Genomic DNA, 23,083 nt, shown 5'->3' on the forward strand with positions numbered 1-23,083 from the left:
TTAGTCTGAATCAGCTGTATACCAGAACTAATATCCCTTCCCCTCTCCTCCCCCCCCCAAAAAAAAGATTAAACTATCATTTTGGTTAACGCCAAAAAAAAAAGTACTCTAAGGCCGTGACAACCACAGCTGTAATCCCAGCACTCAGGAAGCTGCGGCAGAGTAAAGTGGTCAGCCTAGGCTGGGCTATTTTATTTAAATAAAATACAAGCAGATGTTATCCACTTAATATGACACTGCTTCCCATTTCTCTTTTCATTCATACCTTAAATAGTGAACTTGGTCACACTGCACTGTGCTCCATGCTGGGTATATAGGAGGGGCCACCACACAAACTATGTCTTAGTGATTTTTATTTTTATTTTTTTTGGCATAGCTAAATGTCATTAGTGAATATATACATACAAATTTCTAAAAAACACTTTCTAAAACATTTTATCATTGGTCACTGACCTCTTTATTTTGAAACTTTGCATTGTGAAAATATGTGTAAAGTGCATTCTTGCAGCTAATCAATAGCTGCATTTGTTTTGTTTATAAAACCAGACCTGGAAAAGTCACAATAAAAAAAAAAAAAGTGAGCTAGGTATATTCTTCCTTAATTACCCAAGACAGACACTTGGTTGAGTTAGTTTATAAGTATACAAGAAATATACAAAAAAATCAATATTATAAAAAACATTCAGAGAGCAAAAAAAGGAGGAGTGACTTCCTCTGGGATAATATTAAATATGGCAATGCATATAATACACAAAGGTCGAGTCCTAGGTATCTTTGGAGCTGTGGAGGAAGCTTTGTTCTAGGCCAGTGTGTGACTTGGCTGAGGTCTGTCATGTTGCACAAGGTGGGTGCTGTACAAGATGACACTTCTGCTGTGGCTTTGCAGAAATCACCAATGCCAACAAAACTGCTCTGTTGCTACAGGGACTGTCAGGTCATGGCTTCTTGCGCCTAAAACATAAAAGCAGCATGTAAAGTTCAATTCTGCAGCTAGTGACCCAGCCATAATGCATGGTCTTCAGAGAAAGCAAAGAACTGTTAGCGAACATAAGGACCTCATCCTTATCCTATTGCAACCATTTTTCCAGGTGGCCTCAGCAATCCAAGCCAAGGGGCTTTACTAAAAAGTGGGAAAAGAACAGGTCAAATTCAAGTATGGGTTTAGTAGAAGAGAAGAGGTATGTCTCCATTCTGGCATCCACTTTATTTGTATAGAGGTTATATAGTGTTCTAGTCCTCTTCAGCCTGCCATTTACAGTGTCAGTTTTATTTTGATAACGGTTTTGGGGCTTTTCTTTAACTTTTTCCACGCAAGCCTGGTGCTCTACCACTTAAGCCACAGCTCCATTTCCCACTTTATTTGTAAGTGCTTACTCCTTTACCACCAAGACCCAAAACAGACCACTCAGGAAAAATAAGCCACACCAAGCAACTGAGGACAGCTAGCACCCTCAGCCTTCCCTACCATCTGCCCTCAGCTCAGCCTCAGAAAGCTTCACAAGTATACAAATTCAGAACAGCCACCAGGCCTCATCACCTCGCTTCTGCAGTTCTGGTGGCTTTCACCAGACCTCAAAACAGCTGGGCTGCTTGTACACGTCAAAACACTGGAGAAGGGAGGTGGGGGAGGGGACACACACATGCACATAGCCAGCAGCTGCTGCAGTACTCACTTGGGCTGTGCATGGTGCTGGTATCCGGGTCCCAACTGTGACCCTGCTCTCATCTCCACAGCCACAGAGCACTAGAAGAAAGAGAGAGAATGGCCAGCTTTCCAACAGTCCACAGACACTTCAGACAGGCTCCAACCAAAATAAAAAGCCAGTATTGCTCTCTAGTTCAGCAAAAACACCAGTCAGACACTCGGTTTATTTCTGGGATAGGTCACAGGACTGGAGGGTCATCCAGGTAACTTCCCTTTTAGGTTAAGGGGAGTTTTTGAAAAACTTCTACCTATACCCCTTCTTCTTTCTCTAGAATCTCCTCAGGCATAATAGGCAGGAGGCAACAACTGGAGAGCTGCCCCAAGATTCCCACCTACTTGCATTCTTGTCATTCTTGAGCCCTGTCCCCCTACAGGGAAAATATGGGCTCTAAACTGAGCACTGTACACAGACCACAGGAACACAGGCCTCAAGGCTTCCCTGGCCATATGAATTCTTCCTTAGCACCTTCTGAAAACGGGAAGAGCTACAGCTGTGGCATTTAAGCATGACACACCTAATTTCCAGCAAGCAAGTATTTATTTAATTTAACCCATACCCTTGTTTCTACATCGGTCCATTCAGACTCTGTACCATCTGGTTGAGCAGGTGCTACTGTGGCCGATCTTCGTTTTCGACTACTGCAAAAGGGGAAACACGATGCAAGGATTACTTTTGCATCTATGAACAATGAAAACGTTAGAGTGGGGAGACCATGTACACCCTTTGGGAACGAAGACGACTTCACGGCATGTTCTTTTCCTCAAGCAAGCAGCTAAAAAAGCAATAGTCCTTGAGATGTTCGAGAGGGTCACTCACCCATTTGGTAATTCTTGTTTTAAAGTCTCAATATCAGTAAACTGCACTGATTGTCCACCACCTCTTGTTTTAAAAACATCACCCTAAAGCCAAGAGAAAAAGTCACCATTACACACTGATGCATCCAAGTGATAAACACATTTTGAATTCATCTCAAGACTGGCCTCCTTCATGCAAACTTCCACCCCAAAACCAAACAGTGCTTGGATTGCTGAGTCTGTACTAATCAAAACACTGGAAAGGTGAGCACATCCCTGTCTCTCACTAAACCAAATACAAATGGATGAGTAACTGTCCTAATGGAGATGTGGTCATTCTTGGTCTGCTGCAATTTAAACACTAAATTGTACAGTGGATTTAAAGAAAGAAGGAAAAAAAACCACTAGAAATTTCTACATGCTCTTTTTCTTAAGATAGGGTTTGGCTATGAAGCTAAGACCAGCCTTAAATTGGTGATCCTCCTGCCTTAGATTTCCAAGCACTGGGATTACAAGCATAAGTCACCATGCTGAAGAGTTTCCTAGTTTCCTTCCTTTTGTTTTTTGGGGGTTTTTGTTTTTGTAAAGGTGAGGCCAAAACAATTAGGAGACAGATAGGTAGAGTTGTCTATGGTTTTTGAGTCTTCACTATGTAACTGAAGCTGGCCTTGAGCTATCTATGTAGTTCAGGCTAGCCTCATAATCTTGATCCTCCTACTTCAGCCTCCCCAGTGCTGGGATTACAAACCATATATGCCATAACACCCAGCTAGATTTAAAGTAGAAGTTGAAGCTGAATGTACCAGAACTAAAGTCCATTATGGATTGTGAGCTTTAAGGGAATTAAGCCTATTAAAACAGAGTTAGTCCCAATTTATCAGATTCACAAAGAAAAAAGTTACACAAGACTAGCCATGGAGATATATGCCTATAATCACAGCAACTTGGAAAGCAGAGATCTAGGGGATCATGGTTTAAGGCCTGGCAAGCAGAATGATAGTGAGAACCCATCTCAAAGAATAAAGCTGGTCATGGTGGTATGCACCTGTCATCCAAGGTACTCAAGATGCCTAAAGTAAGGCTTAGGCAGGCTTAGGCAAAAAAATGCAAGACCCTATATGAAAAAAACTGATTCTTGTTTTTTGGTTTTTTTTTTTTTTTTTTTTTTTGCCAGTCCTGGTGCTTGAACTCAAGGCCTGGACATTGTCCCTGAGCCTCTTTGTGCTTAAGGACAGCACTCTACCACTTGAGCCACAGCACCACTTCCAGCCTTTTCTGAGTAGTTTACTAGAGATAAGAATCTCAAAGTTACTTTTCTGCTCGGGTTGGCTTTGAACCGTGATCCTCAGATCTTAGACTCCTGAGTACCTAGGAGCCACCAGTGACCAGTGTGATTTTTTTTTTTTAAATGTTCTAGGTCAATGGTTTGTTGTCAAGTTGATTTCTAACATACTTCTTTGTCCTGTGCAAATGTGCTTTTACCTTAATTAGCTTAGTCTCAATCTCCCCATCGGAGGCTAGTTCCTGGTGAGTAAGCATGTACTTCTCACACTTAGCCAGCGCCTTTTCATTGGCAACAGACACTGTGATGGCGTGAGGGACATGTGGCTGCATGACTGTCTCAGTCTGCACGTTAGAGGCAGGCTTATGATCTACCCATCTGTCCCCTGCAGAGCGGGATCGTCTGTGTCGGACACGGATTGGTGGTGCGGTCTGATCAGGTTGGAGAAGGAATTAAGAAACAAGCCAGAATTAATTTAAGAATTATTAGAAGTGCAGCAGGTTTGGCTAAGGTAGCACTTGACAATACCAAGACAAAGCTAAATGCTACTGAAGTAACATAAATGTTCTCTTCCTAATGAGCCAGAACAGACATCTTTGAACATCAGCTCACATATCATATATCCTGCCTGGGAACTTCCTTTTAACAAAGGAAGGAAGCAAAGGTTCTAGCCCTGCTGCCAATTCTCCCTCTTTAGGGGTGGACCAGTCATTCATCATCTATACTAAAGTCAACAATAAATCCTGCTTTTATGAGGTAATTGTAGATCACAATTCTGCTAGAGCACTAAACATGCCTAGGCATCCAATATATGCACACACAAAAAAGAAAAAAGAAAAAGCCACTCCTTATTCAAAGACAGACAATAAATAAATCTTAACAGCTGTTAAAACAATACAGTACAAAAATACTAAAGAATATCCATGTATAATATGATTAAAACAATATAAAGTTCTTTTGAACACTTTAAGATTTTTAAATCTCAAAACAATTTTATAAAAAGTTCAAATATAACAAATGGCTAAAATATGACAACTATTTTTCCCATACATTTTTTAAAATGTTCCAAGAATCATATAAAGAATATAGGGCCAAACCAGCGTCTATTATACAATAAAAAGAACTGGTTGTTTCCAGTCAAATGGCATATAAAATTAAACTTTTAACATTCAGCCTAAGCATACTTGTGATGAAGTTTGAATCAACTTAGTAAACATGTCATTGATAAAACTGAGCAAAAATGAAAAAAATTGCCACAGGTTATATAAAGATCCCAATACAACATTTGGAGAGCTAAATCACTTTCCCACTAAAATTACAAGGGACAAATAAAGGACTAGTGATAGCTCAGATCTTTAAGAAACTTTCTCAATATAATTTAGCATTAAAGACTCAGCATTTCAAGGCAGGCTTAAAACTTCTAGTCTTAGTCTCACTGATGTGGAACAAGGTTGGTTCTTAGGATCCATCTTTTGAAAGCTGACAGTCTGCATAGAGCTACTAGCATTCATGACATAATACTTAACATTTTTTTTCTTCACTGAAGTTCTAAAATTTAGTCTATCTGACAATTCTTGTGGGACACACATGGATGCAAATAGTGATCTTACAGTAACTTTTCTGCTGCACTTCTAAAGAGATTTTGATTTCAAGGGAGAAATTAAAGTACCTCTAGTAAATCCTCTTAAATATCTCAAGGCCAACTTAGGTATGTCATTACTGCTGGCCAGGGATAAACAGAACTTGAACTGTTTTTAGTCTAATCCTTCACCGAATAAGGGGATTGACTAGAGTTGATAGAAAGACCAATCACCATGATTTGCTCCCTAAAAGGCTTAAGGCAAATCTGCAGAGTAAGAAGGTAAGCCTTAGCATCATCGTCCACTTGAACACCTAGGGATTCATCACTATCCCTCAGTAATCGGGGATGAATGCAGGCCACACTACATCTTCAACTAGAAGAGAATCTTCAGCAAACATTTACCATAAGATTCATCTGCTTACAATAACAATTCTAAAAGAGCTATGTTAAGATTTTACTAGGATAAAATTTTGGATGGTACTTGGTGATTTATTCAATGGAAAGCTTAATCTTCAAGAAAAAAAATATGGAAGCAAATTTAAGTTCCCCTGGATGAAGTAAAGCCCTTGTAGTTTCAGATAAAGGTCTCAAGACTAAAAGCAATTTATCAGACATGAATTACCATCCGTAGTTTTAAAAGAGGGACCTAGACTCTTCACAACAGTCAATGTCATAATTACCATATGTAACACATTGCCCTTGATAGTATCCCAGATTGAAAAGGTGAAAGGTGAAAAGCCATAGTTGGGACGGATGGGAAACTCAGAGGCTCTTTGCTCAGTTAACAATTTCTTCGGACATGACCAACATTGTGGTCCTGTAGGACAATATCCTTACTTGTAGGGGGAGAAAAACTCAGGGAAAAGTACCAATGGGTAAGTCTAGGTAAGAGTTTTCAGCTTTGCTTGGGGTTGAAACTTTCCAAATTGAGAGTCTGAGAAAAGCTTTTTAAAAAATACTTTTTCTTCAAAATTAGTAAGAAAAAAAAGATTTGAAACTAAATCTGGGGAAGGGAAACCAAGAAGAAAAAAAAAAGGGGGGGGGATAAAAAAAGAAGGTGTGACCTCAGACCGTCCTATTTGGGTTTGGGTGTAGGCATGTGGCAGAACATGTACTCAGCATGTGAAAGGCCCAGGGTTCTATCCCTTACACCAAGGAGGAAAAGCCGGGCCCCTCCGCTCAGATTGCGGCTCTATAGCTGCCAAGCAATCTGCTCAGGGATGTGTTCCTTCTGTTACCAGGTAAGGTTACATGTTTCCGATGAAGAACTAGGCCTTAATTTCAGGGTGACTCAATCTTTCCCATTGTCAGGAAAAGAAGGCCATGTTCATATGGGAGCCCACACATCTTTCCATTGAATTTTTGGAACCAAGTTACAGAAGGCAAAGCAGATAGAAATCTATTACTACAATGCACCGACCCTGCAGCAGTGGTCCTCTTCTACGTCTAGCTCATCTCTGAGGGTAGGAACCACCTCCCTGCCTTCAGTCCAGCACATCCCTCGCCTTCTGTCTGACACGATACAACTTTTACTTTGTCCTGGCTCCTGCTGCCTACGCCTTGCAATAGATGTCACATTGCCAGGAGTGTTGTATGAAGGAACTTTCTGCTCCCATTCCGAAATGCAGGAAGCTACGGAAATGCTGCTGCAAGAGTTAGAGCGCCTATGTAGCTGTGGCTGGCTCATGAGCTGCTGGCCGTTGGGAATCTGAGCAATATAGTTACTAGAAAGCTAAAAAAATTGGAGAAAAATTAATAATGAGTAATACTGGAAAACTGAGAGAACAATTCATTACTTTTCTATAATTCTAGCACATGAAGATTTTATATTATAATTATTTGTACTAAGTTACCAAGTTTTTGTATTAAAGTTTTTGTTTATGCTGGCTTAAAAAAAGTTTTAAATACAAGTTTAAAATATATAATTTTTTAAAACATATTTTCACAGAAATGATCATCTAAAGGGTTGGAGATTTAGCCCAGGTGGTAGATTGCTTGCCTAGAAAGTGCAAGGCCCCAAGTTCTAACCCCTTACTACCCAAGAAAATACACATTCACCTCATCTCCACAGATTCTCCCTAGTACTGAGCTGCTACCAATAACTTACTGGCACAGGTGCTGGAGATACTGATCTTTGGGTAACTTTTTCTCGGTCCCGCTCCCGGGAAGGTCTCTCTGGTTTTCCCGTTTTGGGTTCAGTCACGATCGCTTTTAGCTGTTTCAGTTTCTCATCTTTGACCCAGAGTTTATTCTGCATCTCCAGCTGGGTGGCTGCCACCCGACGCTCCTGCAGAGTAACAACTCAGTCATACAGAACAATTCACCAAACTCAGCTTTGTTTCCTTAAAACAACATTTTTCCACCAATTCAGTATCAGAGCTCAGCCTATCTAGGCTGGTCACAGCTCTGAGGGAAGCAGGGGAGACAAGACACTCACACACTCCTTCTGCCACTTCATTGATGTTTCTGTCACCATGCCTTGCAAACGAGCTTCCAATCTGCGCTTGTCCGAGAACTGCCGCTGGAGTTTCTGGTTCTGGGTTTCTAGTTCCTGCTGTAGATTGCGCTTGTCTTCTTCATAGATTGTGGTTGTTTTCTCCAGAATCTCAATCTGCAAAGGGAGAACAGTGTGCTCAGTAATTGGTATGCAGGAGGGAGGGCAAACAAACGCAAGAGGAAGGGCAGGCAAATGTAGTCATAAGATCCAATGTATACTTGCTAAAATGGAACAAGGCAACTTGAGGGGGTGGGTGGGGTCAGGAGAGAGGGGGAAGAATGATGTAAGGGGTGAAATAGATTGAGATGCATTTTACTCATAAACTAACATGCCAAATTGAAGCTCCTTTGTACAATTAGGGATTTTTTTTAAGAGTAATAAATAACCGGCATGCAATCACCTCCCACAGCTGTAAAGAAACCTTCCTGAATTTGCTCACGAAAGTACATTTGTGGAAAGACAATAGAAAGCACTTTTCCTCTTAAGATTTCATCTAAATTCCTGTTTGCTTCCCCAAAATAAAAATGTATTAAATAAGCCTCTAAAATACAAAAGTAGGAATGATTTTGTGTGAAAACTCCTTTCCCTTAAAACTGAAAACCTAAAACTAATTATCAGGACCTTTTCAGAAAGGAGAAGACTGTACTGGTTGGGTTCCACTTCTCTCTAGTGACTGCAACTCCCCCCACAGCCTCAGACAGCCTTGAAATGAGACAACAGTGCTGTCCTGCTCCCCAAAAGCAATACTTCATCCACCCAGGAGGAGAACAGTTACCAAGTTGTAGCCTTGCCTCTACTGCTGGCTTTTTGCTGGTTAATTGGAATTAAGAGTCTCACAGACTTTCATGCCCAGGCTGGCTTCAAACCTTTATCCTTGGATCTCAGCCTCTTGAATAGCTAGGATTGCAAGTGTGAACCACCCCACCCAGCTGCTATGTGTGTAATCTTATAAGATGATTTATAAGCTCAAATTGGATCTAATTAGCACTGACTCAATACCAGTTACAGGTACCAGGCCTTACCACCAAAGCTAAACTCAAAAGTCTTCTAGAAAGCCCACTTTATGACCTAGGGTTGGCTACACAAACTTTTTAATACTCCCATGCAGGAGACTGAAACAGGAAGATGTTAAATTCACTGCCAGTCCAAGACCCTCTCTCAAAAAAGAAGGCAGGAGGAGAAGGGGGATATAGTAGATGCAAGCTCTCTTTTGGGGGCCAGAGAACACTCTCTTCAACTGTTAAGCTCTAACTCATAAAATGAAAGACTACTGTCCCCTTTTCTCCAATTGCTTTTCACTGACATTCCTCAGGTGGGGTAAAAACAGTAACTAACCAGGTGATAACAAGTGCAAGGAGCAGACACCTATCTGAGACAAACAGGAAACGGCTAACATTCCACAGATGTAAGAACACCTAAACGAACCTTATATTCTAAAGTTTTGTTTTTCTTTTCCAGCCGTTCTATTTCAAGTTTCTGTCCTGAGATCAGCTTTTCTTTTTCATTTAGTTTTCCTTGGATGTAGTTTTCTTTATTTGCAACAGCATTGTCAAATTCTTGTAACAAAGCTTTAAAAGTATTAGCTGAAACAAAAGCACACAGGCAGGCCATATTACTACATTGTAAGAAAAAAAAGATGAAAACAACTTTCATGAGCAGACACTGAGAACAACTACTCAGCAAGTCTCTGTGACAATCAGTGGGTGAGGAGAAACAAGTCTGAAAAGGACTCAGGAGTCTGGAGTTGGGGATTTAGCTAAGTGGGTAGAGTACTTCCCTAGTAAGTACAAGGCCTTGAATATGGTCCCCAGGATCACTCAAGAAAGGGAAAACCAGCTTGGGGAGGAAGATGCATGATTATCTGTCTCTAATTAGCCTGTAGAAAGCTGGAAGTGGAGCTGTGGTTCAAGTGGTAAAACACTAGTCTTGAGCAAAAAAAGCTCAAAGACAGCAACCAGATCCTAGTTCACGCCCTAGGACTGACAACAAAAGGAAAAAAAGAAAAGAAAATCAGGAGTTTGATTCTCAAATCTATAAGGAACATTCAAAGTTTCATAATGGAAAAACAAAACCAACAAATAAAAACAATGCTTATAGTCTTCAGTACTATAATATACAAGAACAGAAAGCACCAGATCTTTGATCAACTGGAGCCAATCTGAAACCCCAGGAATACCTCAGAGCCAGGCACGAGATGCCGCCAGGCTGTCCACTGTTGCCTAGGAGCCTCAAACATCACCTAACTCTCAGCAATCACACCCCCATTCTACAAACAGAAAGGAGACCTATTCCATCCATCACTGTTAAAAATAAAAAACAAAACGTACAGAGAACCCACTTTGATTTTCTCCTGACTTTCCTAGAATAAAAAAGAACTGAAGGAAAAGACAATTTTCCATTTCAACTCAACAATACCCGAGTACTACAAAATACAGACACAAAATAACTCTTCTTGGAGATCCACTACAAATTATTTCCTGAAGCTAAAAAGAAGTTTTTCCCTTACACTGCTTGTTAAACTCGTCAATCATCATCTGTCGAAGGTCATGCCGCTTTTCTAAGGCTTCAATGAGCTTCGGGAGGGTCTGCTCATCATTGATATCCAAAATCTCACACGATGGCAAAGGTGGAAAGCTCTGTAAAACCACGTCGGCAACCAATAGCTCTGTATGGAATTACAGAAAAGCCAAGTTATACAAGAGACAAACCGCTTAAACAAGTTTGAGGCTCTGATATCAGCAAATAATCAACCATGGAATTTCTGCTGTCATAACCCTTCTTCCTTTAAAAGCTAGAGGTATAGTCTGCAACTAAAGAAATTTCATTTGGGGCTGGGAATGTGGCTTAGTGGTAGAGTGCTTGCCTAGCATGCATGAAGCCCACAGTTCAATTCCTCAGAACCACATAAACAGAAAAAGCCAGAAGTGGTGCTATGGCTCACGTGGTAGAGTGCCAGCCTTGAGCAGAAGCAGCTCAGGGACAGTCCCCAGGCCCTGAGTTCAAGCCCCAGGACTGGCAAAAAAAAAAAAAGGAAGAAAGAAAAGAAATCTCATTTCTCATTTATATTGTCTTAAAATACAATTCAAAGAGCAAAATCAAAATTTTGCATTTGATGTTAAAGGAGATGTGGACAATTCTCTTCTACAAATGGATGTGTTTAGAGACAGAGCAAGAAGTGTGCAGTGATGCCATCCAGTCCTACCGTCTCCAATCGGGCCTCCTCGAGCCTGATTTCTGTATCGCCTCCCAGGCGTTAAGCCGCAGATCACCTTCTCTACCGGCCTCGCTACTTCAACTTCTTGTGTTACTTCTGCAAATCTCATAACTTGCTAAAATACAAATGATTATATTATTCTTATTTTTTGTTCTCTTTTACTATTACTTTATTAGATTACTTTTGTCAAAAATAACTGTATCCTAGAAGAAACCATGTTGAGTGAGGTAAGCCAAGAGCAAAGAGACAAAGGGCACATGGTCTCCCTGATAAGTGGATGTTAAATCCAAAACATAAGGAGATATGACAAAGTAAACAAGACTTGAGAAACAAAGGACCTCCACTCATCTGGTTGAATCATTACTAAATGACCCCAGGCTGCTGACCACATATATGGTATATATGTCCACATCAGAGGAAAACTAGGAGGAGGACACAGAAACAGAGGGAAACGGGAAAACATACAACAGCAAGACCATCAGCTGCACTGGACATTGAACAAAACGAACTAAGCAACTAAATGGCAGTGATGGGAAGGAGGGAATGAGCCAAAGGAAAGAAATGTACATATCACCAGATATGAAAGAAATAATTGTATTGTCAAAGCTCATTGAACTCATAAACTTTACAGACCATGATAAAGACAATTTGCCTCATGAAGGTTAGAATGTGTTTGTGACTTTAAGTATCACTATCCTACAATACTGTGAAATTTTGAAATTTATGTAATCATTTAATCACAATAAAAAATTGCAAAAAAAAAAAAGTATCCAAAATCCTTCTATTGATGTGAACTAAATAAGCAATGAGATACTGATAAATTATCTGTTCACTTTCATATCCAACCCAACAGCTCTGTATCAATTCATAAAATGATCAGCATTTCATTGTTAATATCCAAACAACAAACAGCTTTTTGATTTTTTTGTGCTGATAGTGGGGCTTGAACTCAGGGTTTGTTGCTTTCTCCCAGCTTTTTTGCACACAGCTTGGAATGTACTACTTGAGCCATGCCTCCATTGCTGGCTTTTTTTTTTTCTGGTTAATTGGAGATGAAATTCTGAATATTTTTTCTGCCCAAGCTTGCTTCAAACCTCAATCCTTAGAGCTCAGCTTCCTGAGTAGCTAGGAATTATATACATAAGCCACTGGCACCTGATTCTAACCATTTTCCCTAGAGAAAGTTAACTTTACAGGACAAATAAATTAAAATTACCAAGCTTTCTTCATAATCTTCAGCCTTTGGGTTCACACACACAATCATTCGCACTTTTCCTTCCCCATCGAAGTAGTTCTTGAACAGATGGGTTAACTTTGAATCTCGATATGGAACCATCTAAAAGATATTCAAGATCTAAGCACACAGGGCAGAAACACAAACACAACTCCACACATGTAGCAATGGTGGCTTCCTACCTTGTTAGTCCCATACATCTGGTTCTCCCTCAGGACTTCTATACATGTTCTTAGTGTCATCAGTGACTGGTTTATGTTACCTGAGAAGAAGCATACAGAGGCACTTGAAAACAATGACATAGCAGCAAGGTATACTCTATGAGCCTATAAAAGCTCAGCTTTAAAACATAACCTGGAAGTCATACACAAGTTTTCCTGGCTCACTGTAAAGCTCTGACCATGCCCAGTCAAGCATCTTTTCCAGTGTTCCCTCTATGTGGCTTCAGTAGCCATACTTCAGGGTCTCCAGGAGGAATTCTCTACCATGCAACACTACACTTGATGACCCCAAAAGTTGCTCCCAAATCCTATAAAAAAAGTTTATTAGAAGATGGACTTAGAACAAATCATGTTAAGTGAGGTAAGCCAAGCTTAGAGAGACAAATGGTGCATGTTCTCTCTCATAAGTGGAAGCCAGATCTAAAATACACTGGGAACATAATAAATTATATAGGTTTCTAGACATTCACACACAATGAGACCAAAGGAAGATACACATTCAGGAGAGGAACACAAAGGCACAATGCCTGTGTACATCTGATCATACAAAATACCAAAATGAACTCCAGAAAATGGAACCAAGATTTTTTTTTACTTTTTTGCTATTTTGGCTTTCTTTTCTTTTTGTCCTATTGTTAATTTACATGTCGTTGGGAAGGGGAGGCACAGACATGAAAGGACAAAGGGTAAACAAATGCAGCAATGGTACTCACTGGACACTATGTTGAAAATGAACTACAGAACTTGTAGGTAGGAATGGGAGAGAATAAGTAGGAGAGAGCCAGGGAAGAAGTGACATTGTCTAAAAAGAAATGTACTATTATCTGACTTATGTATATTACCTTTTTTTTGTTTTTGTTTTTTTTTGCCGGTCATTTGGCCTGAACTCTGGGCCTGGGTGCTGTCCCTCAGCTCTTCAGCTCAAGGCTACGCTCTATCACTGGAGCCACAGCGCCACTTCCGGCTTTTTCTGCTTATGTGGTGCTGAGGAATCGAACCCAGGGCCTCATGCATGGGAGGCAAGCACTCTACCACTGAGCCACTTTCCCAGTCCTGTATATTACCTTTATAATAACATTTTTTTTAATTTTTTAAAGTTTATTAGATGCAGATGCTTGTTTATGGTTTTTGTGTTTCCCAGTGCTGGGGATTGAACTTACACTTGCTTAGCTTGCTTGCTCACAGCAGGTATTCTACCACATGAGCCACATCTCCAGCCCAGCATTTTGCTGATTAACTAGATACAGAATTTCAGACTTTTCTACCCAGGCTCCTGAGTAGCCATGATCATAGCATGAGCCACAGGTACCAGTCTTACACAAATGTTTAATAATGGTCACATTAAAGCATTTTCTCTAAAGCACACCACTTCAGGGTTACAGCTGGTTCCATCTGGAATTTGATGTGACCCCTGTACCAAGGGCTGCATGCTCAGTCACATGAGAACCAGCTAACTCTGTCCCCTTAACAAGGGTTAACTCTTAACAAGGGTTTCTCAGGCAATGTACTTGCTATTTCTGACCAATCTGATATCTTCTTTGAATTTCAGACCCAACACAAGTCTGATAAATTAATCAAGCCCTTAAGAATGCAGATCTCACCTGATTAGGAAAGCACATAAGGTCAGCTAATCCACTATGCTTCTATCACTGGTCTACCAACTATATGATTTAGGGGATAAGAGGCTATTTAAGCTGGACACTGGTGGCTCATGCCTGTAATCCTAGATACTCAGGAGGCTGAGATCTGAGGATCACAAAGCCAGCCCAGGCAGGAAAGTCTGTCCATGAGACTCTTATCTCCAATAAACCACCAGAAAACCGGAAGTGGCGGTGTGGCTCAAGTGATAAGAGTGCTCACCTTGAGCTGAAGAGCTGAGGGACAGTGCTCAGGCCGAGTTCAAACCCCACATCCAAGGGAAAAAAAAAAAAGAGGCTATTTAATGGTCAGTGCTCTTTACTTGTGCTGGATTGATAATTCATCTAAACTAAAGACAAGTATGCTTAAGTCACTAAATTATAAGCATACAACTAGCTGTGCCACTTGTGGTTTGTTTTTTTTGTTTGTTTTTGGTCACTTGTGGGGCTTGAACTCAGGGCCTTGGGCATGGCCCTGAGCTTCTCTGTGCTCAAGGCTAGTGTTCTATCACTTAAGCCACAGCGCCACTTCTGGCTTTTTGTTTATATGGTGCTGAGGAACTGAACCCAGGCCTTCATGCATGCTAAGCAAGCACTCTACCACTAAACCACATTCCCAGCCCAGCTGTGCCAGTTTTTAAAAAACTTTAGCAATAAGTGAATACTCACCTGCTTCTCGTAATCTGTTCCCTTCTGCTTTGGTCCGGTTAGTTCTTTCACTTCCAGCAAGATCAACCAGGGATAACTGGCTTATAGTGATTTGTTCTTTCTCCTGAAAAGGACAAAGCCAACAAGCTAAAATAAATTATACTGCTTTACCATGCTCCTCTATAAAATCAAATTAACTGCTGGGTATGATGGCACATGTCTGTAAGCCCAGCCTCCACCAGGGAGGGGCGGAGAATACTTGTTTAAGAGCTTGCTGAAAGCATATGACAAATAGGACTGCAAGTTCAAGTCTCAGAAGAAAATAATAACATATGGATCTGTAAGATACATGTATGTGTATATACACATACATGTTTTATACACATACAGAATATACAGAATATTCCTCCTCAGACCAGACATTAGACTGTGCACTCCCTAAAAAGCAGGACTTCTTCACTTATACTTTGTCTCCAGCACCCTATAGTGCCAAGCATTTAGTAGGAACTCAATATGCTAAATAAAAGTTGAGTCTAGTGTAGGGACCTAGATTGGGGCTGGGGATGTAACTCAGTAGAACAGCACTTGCTTGACATGTACAAAGCTCCAGCTTCCATCCCAATACCACAAACACCACATGGAAAAAATGAAAAAAAGGGAGGGAAGGAAGGAGGGGAAGAAGGAAGGAGAGAGGGAGGAAAGGAAGACAGGCAGGGAAGGAGGAAAGACCTAATAATTTTAGAGCACTCTATTACAAAACATGAAGGTTAAGGTGACTAAATGGTATCATAATACTAAAATTAATTCAAGCCAGGTGTGTGGGTGGCTCAGGCCTGTAATCTTAGCTATTTAGAAGGCTGAGATCTAAGGATCTCAGTTTGAATCCAGCCCAGGTAGCAAAGTCTGTGAGACTTTTACCTCTAATTAACCATAAAAAAAAAAATCAGAAGTGTAACTATGGCTCAAGTAATAGAGCATTAACCTTGAGGACAAAAGCTCAGGGCAGCATTCAGACACAGAGTTCAAACTCCAGGACCAAAACAAAAAAGTCAAGTCAAACCTTAATACCAATAAATAAAAATAAATAAATAAATAAAAGATGTGATTAAAGAATCAAGTGACATCGAAAGCTAACTTCTAGCCACCGTATCTCTGACTAGTATTTACAGAGTAGAAGCCGTATCTCTGACTAGTATTTACAGAGTAGAAGCCGGTGGCTCTCACCTGTAATCCTATTCCATAGGCAATGGCTCATGCCTATAATCCTAGCTACTTAGGAAGCTGAGATCTGAGGATCATGGTTCAAAGCCAGCCAGGGCAGGAAAGTCCATGAGACTCTCATCTCCAATTAACCACCAGAAAACCAGAAGTGGCGCTGTGGCTCAAGTGGTAGAGTGCTCGCCTTGAGCTGAAGAGCTCAGGGCCAGCACCCAGGCCCAGAGTTCAAGCTCCATGAAAGACAAAAAAAAAAAGAGTATAGACCAGCCTCCTTTCATTATTACACCCTCATGAGGAGTTGGAATTCGAAATCCTGCCAGTCTTCAGAACCATGCCCTTCTTGACATCCACAAACCTGCACAATGCCACACCTTTACTGTACACTTTTAATACATTATAGATTAACGGCTACAGCTATTAAGTTATATACACTTGGGCTCAAATGCTGTTGATAACTGATATACAGCACCACAGTAGGACAGGACCAGCAGTGAGTACCAATCAGCTTATGGGCTCCCTGACAAGAGATGACCAATTTCCAATACTAGCCACCATCTGAACTGTGCCTACCTTGGAAAGCCAACTGCTGATAGCCAATTCATAAATTTCCACATACAAAATTAAGTCAGCACAGATGAAACAATAAATCACACACTCTTAAAGAGATCTTTAAATTTCAGTATCACAGATTGAATAGTCAGCTGCCCCAAACTATACTTTCTAATAAAATTTTTTAAACTGTGACTTCATCAGGTGTGTGTGTGTGTGTGTGTGTGTGTGTGTGTGTGTGTGTGTGTGTGTGTGTGTGTGTGTGTGTGTGTGTGTGTGTGTGTGTGTGTGTGTGTGTGTGTGTGTGTGTGTGTGTGTGTGTGTGTGTGTGTACACACACCACACATATTCTAAAGCTATCTTTATTTCAACACCTGCTCCCTCATTTAGCTATAAAAATTAAGGCCCAAGTTGGAACTAAAGTACCCCACACTACCATTTACCTGTAAGACATTGTCTCCATCTGCATCCAAGGGGGCCTGGACAAGTTTGATGTTGAACACACTGTGAGAACGGCTGGACTCCCGGTTCAAGTGGGTGTTAGCAATACGTCTCTTTTTCTGCCCTACAATGACAAGAAAGCCACTGATTATCATCACACATGCTACTCTGCAGCTACTCTGCATTTTTATAGTCAAACCCATCATCGTATGGTTCTCAATTCCAGTTCTGTGTCTGACCTCTCCAGAAAACTTCAAAAGCCTCCTCTGTGGACTTCACTTCTACTTCTGTACATCCTGCAACGTACATGTTATGATTCTTGTCTTCGCGAAGCATTTTAGATTGTGGAAGTCTGTGACAAAGAGAACAGATTAGTTTCTTAAATCATGAAGATGCTTCAGGCAACCTGACACCCATTCTTTAATGGAGAATAAGCTTCTGTAAGGACCCAGAGGACTGTCTACTTGGACAAGCTTGCAAGATTAGGCGCATGGCAGTATAACAGGAGCTAATGGCTTTAAAAAGCTTTGTTCTTATCTGCCATACAGAAGCACATGAAATTCACCAAATACATAATTAGAGACCAAGTAGTATTATTAACAGTGTCACACACACAGATTCACTACCACAATTTAGCATTGTCCTCATGCTGCAAGGTCTACCCATAGACCTGTTCTGAGCATCACAGCAGTAGCACAAAAAATTTCAGAAGGAGCTTTAGTCTTCAAGGTGGGTGAGTGCTGCAAGGCAGGTGAGTGCTGCTGGATGAGGAAGCTGCCTGCTCAGACCCATTCTTGTAACTGGTGAGAATAGAGAGATTTAGTAGCTACCATCATCACCAACATTTTTCCAGAAGCAAGTAAGGCTTAGAGGTAGCTATGTGCAGCATGCTACAGATGCCACGTCCTTTCCCAACAAAAAGCCCACAGTATCACATACACAAAATCTGTGTTCTTCGCAGGGGTGCTGCAACTGTTCCACCTGGTAAAGGAGTAAGGTGACATTACTGCTCATAGCCACCACCTCACACCAACACCAAGCCACAATAAGTCAGGACTAGAAACAACTCTACTTGTAAAATGTCTCCCTTGCATCCATGCATCCAACCATTTATCGTGCCAGTACTGGCTTCATGTTCTTCCTTAGCTTCTTGCCCTAGGCTGGTGATATATTACTTGAGCCACACTTCCACTTCCAGCATCTTGTTGATTAAGTGGTGACAAGAGTCTCTCAGATTTATCTGCTTGGGCTGGCTATGAGCATTGATCCTCCTCAGTAGCTAGGATCATAGGCATGAGTCCCCAGTACCCTGCTAACTACAAGTTAGCAGTTCAAGAAAGTAAGTCTATACCACCCTAACAAATTCAGGGCCAAACAAATACCCTTGTAAGTTAAAGCAAGAAAGGTTATGAAGCACATAGAACATTTTTGTAGGTCTCTTTTCTTAACTAAGTTAAACTAAGACAGAATCCTCTGAAAACAGTTTTATTTTAAAACCAAACACTTAGAACTTAAGCAAACATTAAAGTAATCAGTAGCAATGAATGACCTCACCAAAGTTTAGGAAACTGGGTACCCACGGAATTGTGACTCAACACAACTGAGAGTTTAGAACAAAGGAGAAAAGTTAGTAAAATGGGATATGAGAAGCCATTGCCTTAAGTATACACAATAACACTACCCAAGATCTCTTTAATACATCTCAAGGGCACTTAGACAAGTGACCCCAGAAACAAGGCCCTTGTAAACCCTTTAAGTTTTCATCTGAAGCTGAAGACGGTGGCACATGCCTATAATCTCAACATCTAGAGGACAGAGGTAGGGGATTCAAGAGTTCAAGGCCAGCCTGGACTACACAGTAAAACACTGTCTAAAAAAAAGCCAGTTCCCATTTGAAAAACAATTAAGTAGAACAAAACAAAAAAGAACAGTCTTCCTTCACATAAGCTTCTAGAATGAATACTTTCACATTTAATTTGCTTAGCAACTTTGTGATTATTTTACCAATCCTTGGCAGATTTAAGGACTCTGAGTGATGATCTATAGAGATGGGGCCAAGAACCACAGAAATACTTTTATCAAGTCCGGCCTCACTGGAGTCCACATACTTTTCATACAAGTAAATACATACACCAACATCCATCTCAATCTAACCATTCCAAAAGTCCAGCTGTTTCTCCATTGTTCCATTAAACATCTACACAGGAGTTAAGTTTATAAAACGTATTCTGAAAGGCTCTAATGAAGTCAGCAAGAAAGACTCAAGAACAACATACTAAGCATCAGACTTAAAATCCCAGAATGGGATGGATTTGCAATATCTGGTGTTAACTGGTCTGTAGTCTCAGTGTGCAACACAAGGAAACGTAAGGAGTGCAAACTCTGGCAGAATGACAGTGTAACATCACTTCCTGAGTCAGTGGTGAGTGGTCAGAGCACTAATTGAATAGACAACAGCTTTAGCAACCACTCAGACACAGATAAGAGGCTACAAATCTCCCAGCACGACTAGTTTCTAGTAAGGCAACACCAGGCCACACCAAAAGGGGTACAATTCCTTATACAATTAAATTCAAGTTCTTCTCAAAGCCCAGCTCCGAGCCAAGAATTTTCTAACGTAATCTCCCAGCCAGGCTCCCTTATATTCCCAGCACTCAGGAGGCTGAGGTAGGAAGATCCAGAGCTCAAGGACAGCTTGGGCTACATAAGCACACACACGCGCACACACACACACACACACACACACACACACACACACACACACACACTTGGGCTACATAAGCATACATACATACACACACATATATGTTTATATATATACATATATGTATGTATATAACACACACATCATTTTCTCCATAAGATGAAAATTCAAACCAATCATTTATAAGCCTTAACCTTCTAGTTTCCCTGTCCAGTTTATAATCTAGTTAATAGTAAAAACTCTCACTGAACATTAATTACATGATACACATGTGGCCTCATGGCATTCTGAAAGCAAATCGCCACCATGGCTGAAGAATCAAAAGCTCTCTGGAGTGAAGAGATCCTCCAGGACTAACAGCTAACAAGAGCCTCTTCTCTACTTACTTGGGCTTTATAGGATCAAACGGCACCTCTTCCAGTAGATCATATATGTAATTATTGTAAATCTCAAAGTAAGAGACAAAGGCACCATAGACACTGTCTTCATCAACTTCTTCAGCTTTACAGAATTCTTGTACATTTATCATATCAGCAAACTCTGGATCCACTTGTCGTCTAAAAAACAAAACCAAAGAGAAGTCTGACTTTATTTATTGTCAGTTACTATGAAAAGTAATCCCAAGGAAACAAAAACATCTGACACAGACAAACTGCCTTTAAGCAGAGATACACAATCTAGCCATGGTGGCTGGCCACCACTGCCCTTGGACTTCCTAGCACAGGCCTCACACCCTCTCCACCCCCAAAGCTACTTCCCAACTCAGAAGAAGGGCTGAACATGTCACCAACTGGAGTTCTCAACCTTGACCCCACCACCATTTACCTTCAGGCCAGCTTCTCTACAGCATGTCTCTACTCTCCAGGCCCAGGGAAACCACAGCTGGTCTTTGTCCCCCTGGGCCAGTGCCATGCAGACAAGTTCACTTACTTGCTAGAGGGAGTCTTGGGAATAGGCGCGGCTTCCCTTTTCTGCCGCTCTAGCAAGGCATCCACCTCACACTGTATGTCCATACTGTTCCTGTCATTAGACTTGAAAACCTGAGGGGACAAGGTCACACCAAGGTTTTGGTTTTGTTTTAGAATATAACTTAGCAATAAACATATCTGAATTTTTTTAATTTTTTTAAACATTTAATATTTTTCTTTCTTTTTTTTGAGACAGGGTCATATAGCATAGGCTGGGCTGGCTGGAACTAGAAGGTCTCCTGCCTCCCAAACACTACAGGTATACACCACCATGCCTATGCCCAGAACGTTTAAACAAGAGCCACTGCGCTGGCTCTCTCCTGATCCTCCAGCATTATGGGTATGTGCAGTGAGACACAGCTGTAATGTAATAAGTTGTACTTACATATCGTTTAGCTTGGAATGACCCTATGCTGTTGAAGATCATGTTCAAACAGCGAGGAAGCAGCCCTCCTTCCCCTGGAGAGCCAATCATGGTATGAGTTTTTCCACTTCCTGTCACACCATAGGTGAAAAGCAGACCTACAGCAAGCAACAATGAGTAACAGCTTAAAGTCCTGCACTGGTAATGCTCCTCCCACAGTGAGTCTATGACAACTAATCCAAAGAGGCACATTCTGCCATGAGAGCACCAACACACATCTTTATGCATTCTCAAGGCATAGAGAAATAAGTTTTAACTTATCTAAATAATTAAGCCTGAATCTAATGCCAAACAAAAACCAGACATATAAACATCAAGAAATTTGTATAGGAGATTTTTTGTTTTGTTTTGTTTTGTTTGGGTCCGATCATGGGGCCTGAACTCTGGGCCTGGGTGCTGTCCCTCAGCTCTTCAGCTCAAGGCTAGCGCTCTACCACTTGAGCCACAGTCCCACTTCCGGCTTTTTTCTTTTTGCTTATGTGGTGCTGAGGAATCGAACCCAGGGCCTCTGGCATGCAAGGCATGCACTCTACCACTGAGCCACCTTCCCAGCCCCTGTATAGGAGATTTTAAAAAGTAAAAAGGAAGCCAACTCAGCTCCCAAGAATCCTACCATTCTTGCCATGAATGAGGTCATCCACCAAGGGACTTGCCACAACATCGAAAAGCTCCTTCTGGGTGGTATGAGTGCCAAATACCTGCTTAAATGAGTACTGAGTCTGGGGAGAGGAGACAAGGGGGACGGGGAGGAGGGGAGAGGGATGTGGGAGGAGGGAGGGAGGGGGAGAGGGAGAGAGAGAGAGAGAGAGAGAGAGAGAGAGAGAGAGAGAGAGAGAGAGAGAGAGAGAAAGGACTTGCTTAAATGAGTATTGTACTCAATCTGTGGACTTCTTGTGTCTAGACAAGGAGCACTATTATGGCTACAATGTTTCTGCAGGAACATTTCCCATGTCCACACACAAGGAAGGAAAAATGAAGCTCTTTCAACTTCGAAGTGATCAAGTATGGTGGTGTGGATCCAGAGGACTGACTGTTCCTTTCACTAATGAGAAATCAAGATTCCCTCTGTGGAAGTTTCCAGTCTACTTCACAGCCACACAAATGATCTCAGGAGGGTGCCAAGCACAGATGGCTTCACAGTCCTCAAGTTAGAGAACTTTCAACTCAGCCTAAACTAAGCCCCTGGACTGATAAGTGGCAAAGCTATTTCCAGTGCAATGCTCTTTCGATTATAAACATTACCTTCTGTCAGGAGGCAGTGACAATTTTTCTTTTCTACCAAACTTCTCATGTATACATACTTATTTGCACATACCTGAAACCTTTTTAATGCGGTTAAGTCAACAAGTCTAGTTGGGTATCAGTTTACCTGGCTCTGGTAGATCACGCCTATAATCCTAACTACTCAGAAGGCTCATATCTGAGGACGGCAATTTGAAGCCAGCCTAGTTATGAAAGTCCATGAAACTTACCTCCAATTAGCCAGCAAAAACAAAAAATAAAAACACAAGTGGAGCTGTGGCTCAAGTGCTACAGATTAGCCTTGAATGAAGAAGCTAAGGGACAGCACCTAGACCCTGAGTTTACACACACACACACACACACACACACACACACACACACACACACACACACACACACACAGAAAACAACAACAAAAAGAAACGATTCTACATCCTCAAAGACCCACTGTTCCATAAAGCCTTGCCAGACCATGCCTTCATGCTCAATTCAAATTTACCATTTGACAAGTAAGACACTGAACTAAGTACAGTTGGTGCAGCTCAAACAGCTTTTCAATGACGTTATCTATACCACACACCAACATACAATAGTGAACCCCAAACATCCCTGTCAGCTAATGAAATTACAAGGAAGTGCCATGCACTCAGGTGTCTGATGATTTTGGTGTGAAGGAATCTGTTTAGCTATGTGTGATACAGACAATGACCATCGTGCTACAA

At 41.2% G+C, this 23,083-nt stretch overlaps 1 protein-coding gene across 5 annotated transcripts in view; it reads right to left on the reverse strand.

Annotated features, from left to right (window-relative positions):
- Positions 1 to 356: 356 nt before the first annotated feature.
- Positions 357 to 23,083, reverse strand: part of Kif23 (kinesin family member 23) — a 28,935-nt gene continuing 6,208 nt past the window's right edge. The window contains exons 4-23 of one of the 5 annotated variants that reach the window (XM_070043006.1): positions 21,733 to 21,838; positions 21,081 to 21,217; positions 20,658 to 20,767; positions 20,114 to 20,284; positions 17,263 to 17,375; positions 17,026 to 17,147; positions 14,837 to 14,939; positions 12,492 to 12,571; positions 12,292 to 12,411; positions 11,064 to 11,190; positions 10,368 to 10,526; positions 9,287 to 9,444; positions 7,802 to 7,975; positions 7,472 to 7,651; positions 6,785 to 7,096; positions 3,983 to 4,213; positions 2,523 to 2,605; positions 2,263 to 2,344; positions 1,674 to 1,744; positions 357 to 951 (exon numbers count right to left, since the gene is read on the reverse strand). In XM_070043006.1, coding sequence (XP_069899107.1) covers positions 936 to 951; positions 1,674 to 1,744; positions 2,263 to 2,344; positions 2,523 to 2,605; positions 3,983 to 4,213; positions 6,785 to 7,096; positions 7,472 to 7,651; positions 7,802 to 7,975; positions 9,287 to 9,444; positions 10,368 to 10,526; positions 11,064 to 11,190; positions 12,292 to 12,411; positions 12,492 to 12,571; positions 14,837 to 14,939; positions 17,026 to 17,147; positions 17,263 to 17,375; positions 20,114 to 20,284; positions 20,658 to 20,767; positions 21,081 to 21,217; positions 21,733 to 21,838 — 2,655 coding nt within the window. In that variant the 3' untranslated portion in view covers positions 357 to 935. The remainder of the gene's footprint in view (positions 952 to 1,673; positions 1,745 to 2,262; positions 2,345 to 2,522; positions 2,606 to 3,982; positions 4,214 to 6,784; positions 7,097 to 7,471; positions 7,652 to 7,801; positions 7,976 to 9,286; positions 9,445 to 10,367; positions 10,527 to 11,063; positions 11,191 to 12,291; positions 12,412 to 12,491; positions 12,572 to 14,836; positions 14,940 to 17,025; positions 17,148 to 17,262; positions 17,376 to 20,113; positions 20,285 to 20,657; positions 20,768 to 21,080; positions 21,218 to 21,732; positions 21,839 to 23,083) is intronic. The other 4 variants (XM_070043008.1, XM_070043007.1, XM_070043009.1 and 1 more) reach the window with 4 other exon arrangements.

This window comes from Dipodomys merriami, unplaced genomic scaffold (genome assembly GCF_024711535.1).
Source record: "Dipodomys merriami isolate MVZ:Mamm:240054 unplaced genomic scaffold, mDipMer1.0.p SCAF_33, whole genome shotgun sequence".
In the NCBI taxonomy this organism is placed as follows: domain Eukaryota; kingdom Metazoa; phylum Chordata; class Mammalia; order Rodentia; family Heteromyidae; genus Dipodomys; species Dipodomys merriami.